We start from the raw sequence: 7415 nt of genomic DNA on the forward strand, positions 1-7415 counted from the left end.
TTTGAAACAGAGATAATAGTAGGTACCTAATTGAGTAGTTGTATTAATAAAGACATTATGTGTAGAATATAGTATATAGCCTGACTCACTTTTAGAGACTCAATATAAACTACTCCCATGATTACTTGTTATTGATACTAAAATAAATTTTTTTTTTAACTTCTGATTTCATGGTTAGTGCTTTCTAAATGTGCAATTCAGGGGAAAAAGCTTAGGCTTGGACCAGCAAAGTCTGTCTTTGAATCTTGACTGTTCTGTGAAGTGTAAGAAAAATCACTTAACCTCTCTGAACCAGAGCTGCTTCCAATGGGAAATTTGAATACTAATGTCTACCTTGCCAGATTACAATGATTGAATGAGGCCATTCTTCTCAGCACATGGTAAACGTTCATTGAATAGTAACTCTTAGTATTAATATTATTGTAACAGCAGTAGTTGAAAAGCAAGGATTCATCTGATGTGTCTGTGTTGGAATAAAATAATACCATTTTATACAGGGATAGAAAAATAGGATTGTCTTCCGTTGCTAACCCTGCTGGTTAGCGATGGCCTGGCATGTTCTGTGAGAAGGACTCCAGTATTTAGTAAGTCTCTGCATGCATGCACTGTTGACAAATACAGAAACTGGAACCCAGCATGTGATTATCATTAAGTAGATCTAAATATCCCCAGATATTTGCACAAAGCATTGAAAAGATACAAAATATTCTGCAGCTACTACCTTATTTTAAGAACTGGAAATAAAAAGCAACTGCCTTTTTTCTCCTGTAAAAGGTGTTGGAGAAGAGTAGTGAGAAGATCTGGGAAAGCAGCAACAACAAAAGGACCAAATCTGTTGTTTGGCAAAGCATGTACAGTATTAGAAACTCAGTTACTGTCCCAGGTGTCACCATTCAAACATCTTAAGTTGACTTATTTCTGTTCATTCTAATCAGTGGCAGTGATTATCACAGACAGAGTGAAGGGTACAGACCTTAAGATAACAAAGGTTTATCGAGGGTGATTCTAAAAGACACCTGTACATTACAAATAATTGCTTTTAACATAGGATGTATAGAAAACAAGAGGATCGTTACATTTAAGGGCCAATTCTTCAGAAACCAAAGGAATAGACCCGAGATTTGTTTAAAGTAATCAACGTGTTTTATTTCCTTAGAACTGAAAGAATTCAGATCTAAACTTCCAAAGCTACAGTCAACAATTTTTTATCAGAGCCCAAGGGAGAAGGGCAGGAGTGAAAGAGACCAAAGATGAAGGAAGGCATAGAGAGACCACTAGGAGGAGGTGGGGAGGGGCCCCGTGTTTCCCTCTGTCTTCTGAGCCAGTTACATATCAGATCTGGTGACAGTACTGAGGGGACCAGGTTGGGGGATATGAATGGGAAGTGACACTGCAAAGGAACACTGACCGAACCTTAACTACAAAACAAGTCATCAAACCCCAAGTAGAAAGGGAACCTCCTAGTTCATCTCAGAAATGGGGTAGCAATGGCAGAGCTAGGAACAGGATGGAGGCATGCCCATTTCTTTTATGCCTGGGTGATGTATATGACTGTAGGGTGGCCTTGAACTGTGGGAAGAGGAAGAGGGGTGGCCAGGGGTCTTCTCAGAACATCCCGTGTGGCTCTAAAGATCTAAATGGGGACAGATGCTCCTCAACCTTCCAATCCAAGAAGCTAGTCAAAGCTAAATTTATGATTGCACAAACAACTTGGAAGTGCCCAAATTATGTGATGGAAAACTACAACTCCCATAATTCCCTGGGTCGGCAAAAGGGAGGCCCCTCCCGCATAAGCTGTCCCACTTTCTCAGCAACTAGGCCTCCGATACAATAGGCCTGGGAGGAGTGGACAGGAGTTCAAGGAGACGCCACCCCCGCCCCACCACAGTTTGAGGGGTGTCCCTGGCAGGCCCCTGGAAGTACCCCCTGCTCCTCCTTCACCCCTTCCGACACTCCCACCCCTGATTCCAAAGTGGAGCTCCATAATGCCCGAGGGGAGGGGCGGAGGGATGTCATGAGGGGGAAACGGCTGGTCCAGGCCCCAACGGAAGCGCTGGCAAACAGTTGCAGGCAGGGAGGGGGCACAGTGGTCTCATCTCATCCCAGGGAGCAGAGGCCCCGACTCAGATCCCAGTGGTGTGAGGGCACAGAAGTGAGGGCCTGGTGGCCTGCCGCATCCAGCTCAGTCCCCAAGGGCCGGGGGTGGAAAGGGAGAGTGGGTGGAGAGCGGGGTGCCAGTTTGCAGGCCGTGGCCAATTCCCCCAGTAACACCCAGGCCGCAGCAGGAACGGGGCGGGGGCTCTTCTGTAAACTTTGGTGACTACTGGCTCTCGCGGCCTCCGACGCCCGGGGCCTCGGCCTCTCTCTCAGCAGCCTCTTCCTCCCGCCCCTGCTCCCCCGGCGGCGGCCCGTTCTCTGGCTCCACGAGGAGCGGCTTCGCATCCCCCGCCGCGGTGGCCGTCTCCACCATCTCCTCCCCTTCTTCCGAATCAGCCTCCTTGGGACGCTTGGGGATGTCCTTCGGCAGGTCCCTGGCGCTCCTCTTCAGTGGCCCCTTTTCGTTCTCCTCCTCGGCCGGCGGGTCGACGCCCGGCTCCCCCGGCTCGGCGCCGCCGCCGCCGTTGGTGTGGCTCTCCGGGTCCCCACAGCCCTCGGTGGCCTCCGGCTCGGGCTCAGGCCCCTCGGCGCAGCTCTTCCCCTGGGCGAACTGGTAACCAGGAGCCTGGACGGCGGGGTTGTTCTCGATCTCCCACAGCCCCTCGCTGAAGCCCCTCCTCTTGCTGGGTTTGCCGAACTTCTCCTTGGACTCCTCGTACGGGAAGAGATGCTTGGGTCCCAGGAAGGCCGTATCGTGGGTCCCGAAGAAAAACACTCGGTAGCGGTTGGCCTCGGCCGTTTGCTCGATCCTGGCCGGCCAGTGGGCGTAGCCCTTTAACTTGGCGAACACCAAGTCCCCGCTCTTGTACTTGCGCCGGCAGAACCGCGACATGGCTGCGGACCTGGCCTCGGCAGCAGCTGGAAAGGGCGACCCACGACGGCGCGCCGGGGCAGCGGCTACTGGGCTCGGGCTGCGCAAGCCCCCCTCCCCCACCCCAGGGAGCTCTCGCGCGCACCGCCGGGCGCCACACCTAGGAGCCCTGAGAAGGTTCTAGTGCGAAGTGCATTATCTCGGAGACCCAAAGCCCGCTGGGCCCCACCGTCGACGCCGGGGTTTCTAGAACGACAGAGCCAATAGCTTGGGTATCCCGGGTGGCGGTTGTGCTGACGGGGATCCTCTGCGGATCAATCGCTAGGGCACCCGGCTGTGAAGGTGGCATCGTTTACTGTGTCAGCCAGAGTAGCCTAGCAAGGGAGAGATGAGGCAGGGTGGCAAGAAAACGCAGTGACACGATTAGCACACATTTCGATGAAACTAGTAACAGGCTAGCGCAGATTTGCAGTATCCGTGGGGACCCCGATCTGCTCATTACAGAAAACTCCACTCTTGCCTCAGGAGTTGCCTGAGTCAGTGGTTACACCCGTTTTCTGATTTCCTTGAGAGCTAACACTGGTGCCTGCAAGGGGATTCAAGAATAGAGTGGAGGCAAAGGAATAGAGTCAGCAACGCTGGCAGGATGTCTAGAGTGCACATCTCTTGGAAACTGGTGTCCTAAACTTTGTGGGGGGGGGGGTCACAAAATGTATAGAGCAGCCTCATGACCATGGCAAACCAGCCATGTCAAAATTTCCTCCTTTACATGGGATGCTGGGCATGGCCCTTACCCTTTCATTGATTCTTGCATATTTTAAGAGAGAAGACTCTTATCTCTTGGTGGTTATAACACGGAAATGCTATCAAATGCTCTCAGTATCCTCATCGAGAGGGGAAAATTGGGCTTAAGAATTAGGTAGAGCTCTGCTCGTATCAAATATCTTGTTACTATCTAGAACTTCCTGGGGGCTACAGACTAAAAAAGAATCATTTCAGCTGAGAGACTATTTTAAGAATAGACTTGTTCTCCTTAAGTGATAATTATGGGAGTTTCCCTGTAACTGCAGTCGTTACACATTTGTCTGCATCTTTTTTGAGTCCTGCTAGCTAGCTGTGAGCTTGCACTCTGAAACCTAGCCAAATTTGTCGTACTAGTACTCTTGGCTATTATGACAGAGACCTTTCAATATCAATTTGTGTATTTAATTGCATAGATGTTTTTTCCTAGTGTAACCAGCAGTGACCAGTGGAGAATTAGAACCACTAACCCATTTCAGTATAACTCAAATTTGTTTCTGCTTTGCTGGGTTGCATCAGCCATTTTACCTCTGGGTGGTGGAGACCTGTTCTGGGCAAAAGAAGTTCTCTTCTCCCAACAAGGCAAAACAAGTACGATAGACTTTGATAATTCTAAACAACTTCTTTTAGCTCTTCTGTCAAGCCATTTTCTTAGAACGCTTATCTGCCCCACGAATAGCTACAACTTTACCGATTAAGTAACATCGACACATGCCCAGAAAGGGTACTTAGTTGTGCCGTTGTGGTCGGAAGGCCTCGACTACAGCTGCTGTAGTTGAGAGTGATCTTCGGCAAAAGGATCACATGGGTATTAGCCAAAGATCAAAGATTGTTGGGTAGTTGAATCACTGCAGGTGAACAGGTAGGGATCTGAGGCGGAAACAAAAAGTCAGGAAGTAGAGGCAAGAGGATCTAGTAAAGAACGATCCAGATCTGCAAAGGGTAATAGATATTCTATTAGGCAAAGGAGTGTCATTTTTGTACCTCCACCCATTACCCACTAATACTCTGTGTGTGGTGTTAAGGGCTGGCACAAAAGATGCTGCTTTTTGAGGACTTTAAAATATAATTTAAGAGCGAAAGCATCAGGGACTTCATTACAGAGAAATGCAAGCTAGTCTTCAAGTGCTAAATCATGTGTTCTTACATAAATATTGAAGTAATTCTAGGAAAAACCAATGGGAGTGTGGTTACTAGGGCAAGGCTTTTGGGAGGAGTAGCGGCAGATGTACTAGAAGGAATTCTAGTATCCTTCACTTGTTTACCAGCCTTGTAAAGCTGGGAATAGATAATATTTCTGAGCCTCTGTTACATGATCTTAAGATGTTTAAAGTAATATTTATAATTTCCCTCAGGATTGTTATATATATTAATGAGATTATGGGCATGAAAGTCCAGACAATGGGTATAAAGTTCTATGATGTACTAACAAGTATGACGTAGAATTTCATTATGGATGGGATCAGGCTATTATTATTATTAGGCTGAATGAAGGAAAAATATGTCAAAAGGAGTAAAGTCATGAATAAGGACATTGAAGAATGAAGACAAGTTATCCACCAGCCAAATTCTTTACTACACATGGAATTCCATATTACATATGGAATTACATATCCAGCACAACTTCTGTATGAAACAACATAAAAGTTCTTGTTCTTTGGAAATATTATTTTTAAAACAGCATTCTTTGACTAGATTTATCACCTAATGGTAGCTAATTCCAAAAAGGGGAGAGAGACTTCCCTGGTGGTGCAGTGGGTAAGGCTCCACACTCCCAATGCAGGGGGCCCGGGTTTGATCCCTGGTCAGGGAACTAGATCCCACACGCCACAACTAAGAAGCCCCCATGCCGCAACTAAGAAGCCCGCATGCCACAACTAAGACCCAGCACAGCCAAAATAAAATAAAATAAATAAATATTTTTTAAAAAAACCACTAAAAGGGGAGAATAAGAGGAAGGTTGAGCAAAAAGTTTAATGCATTTAGAGTTGGATACCACTTTGACAGATATTCCCGTCCTCTGACACTTGCATGCTCCATGATGCAATTAAATAGTAGGATCTTTGCTTCTTTTACCCTTGAAACCAACTTGTTCTTAAAGTTATTGTCTCTCTTTTGCTCAAAGTGACAAGAGTAGGTAAGTAGTGTTCATGGTAACTTGGTTAGGTTTAGATTTGGCTAGTATATAAACAAAGTTCTCAGGAGTAACTATTATTATTATTAATTTTCAGAAACTAGATCTCCTTGAGCTCAGATATTTCGAATAAAATCCAAAGTATCAAGACCGTCTGTTTGTAAAAAGGACCTAATTTCAGCAGCAGCAGTAAACCTATCAAAACACCTTAGATTCCAGAACAGATAACACATCACAGTTTCCTTTTCTGGAAAACTAATGATAGGATTTAAAAGCTGCTTGGCAACAATTATGAAACATGGGCAATAAAACAATGTAATTGTACAGCAGAAAGACTAGATATCCAATGGATGTTTTCTTGTTTAATTAGTTCTAAATTCAATTACTTTGGTATAAACTATGATTTAAAATAAATGTAATTGTTTTCTATGTGCTTTTGTTTCATTAAAAAATATTAGCCGCCTCTGTTTATACAACAGAAGTGTTTATACATGGTTGGTATTTGGGGTCAAGGCTTTTCTTTCTAGAATGTTCTAGCAGACATAATTACACAGAAAGTAAAGCCCCTATCCCACCACGGGTAGAAAATCCCCCCACCCTCCTTTCTTTAAAAGTCACAAAAGAGGTGAGCTACCTCTATATTTTGTCACCTCTACATTTTATCAGCGTACACGTAGCCTAACCTTTAAAGCCTCAGGGATTTCTAAAATCCAAGGGATCTGCTGGGGGTGGGGATAAACTTGGTATCAGTGGGGATGTCCGGCAGCTAAAGGATAATTTAAAGGAAGTTTCCAAGGAGCTGTATCATTATCAATTTGACTAGTGTGTCAAATCTGTATCTAACTTGATGATGGGATTGGGGGTGGGGGGAGAGATGAGAGTGCAGATTTTCCCAGTGCTGTATGTGTGCTGGTGATTTGGGCCCCCTTGGCTAATCATAAATGTTACGGGGTAGGGTGTAGGAGGGGGCAAATGGAGAGATTTCAGAATTGTTCGCAAAATTGCTGTTTTAGCAGCCATGGAAAGAAAACTGCCACTCTAAAATGAATAAACGTGGCTGCTTAAGAATAATATTTCATTATACTGGTTTGGGAGCACTTAAAACTTCTGAAAACTACTCTTTGGAAAAAAATTTAAATAAAATGTGCTAAATAATAATAATATTTTTGTAATTTGAATCTTGCATGATACTTAGTCAAACTCTGCCACTTGAAAATATATGAAGTTTTTTAAAATCTACATAATTAGCAACGTTTAAACAAGTTATCAATGCTGGTGAGTATTCAATAGTTGGGGATTGGGCACATATAACATGGTCTATTTACATAACAATTATATAATTAAATGGCCATCTTCTGTGTGTTTAGAGTTTTTAAAGTATAATTTAATAACTTGGAAATTCTTACAATATGAAGTTGAGTGAAAGGCAGGACAAAATACATAACATAGGTAATTTACTAGCCTATGTGAAACCCAGTGCCTTAAATCTAAAATGTGGATCCCAATGTAGTA

General features: G+C 44.7%; 1 protein-coding gene across 1 annotated transcript; it reads right to left on the reverse strand.

The window, feature by feature from the left end:
* Nucleotides 1–2320: 2320 nt before the first annotated feature.
* On the reverse strand, nucleotides 2321–2989 carry HDGFL1 (HDGF like 1). Its single transcript, XM_030881184.2, has one exon. It carries the CDS (start codon nucleotides 2987–2989, stop codon nucleotides 2321–2323), a length of 669 nt encoding a protein of 222 aa, XP_030737044.2.
* Between the last annotated feature and the right edge of the window lie 4426 nt (nucleotides 2990–7415).

This window comes from Globicephala melas, chromosome 11 (genome assembly GCF_963455315.2).
Source record: "Globicephala melas chromosome 11, mGloMel1.2, whole genome shotgun sequence".
NCBI lineage: Eukaryota > Metazoa > Chordata > Mammalia > Artiodactyla > Delphinidae > Globicephala > Globicephala melas.

Excerpts from the sequence above, each read along its gene's own strand:
- HDGFL1 (XM_030881184.2), bottom strand. The coding sequence starts at position 2,989 with ATGTCGCGGTTCTGCCGGCGCAAGTACAAGAGCGGGGACTTGGTGTTC.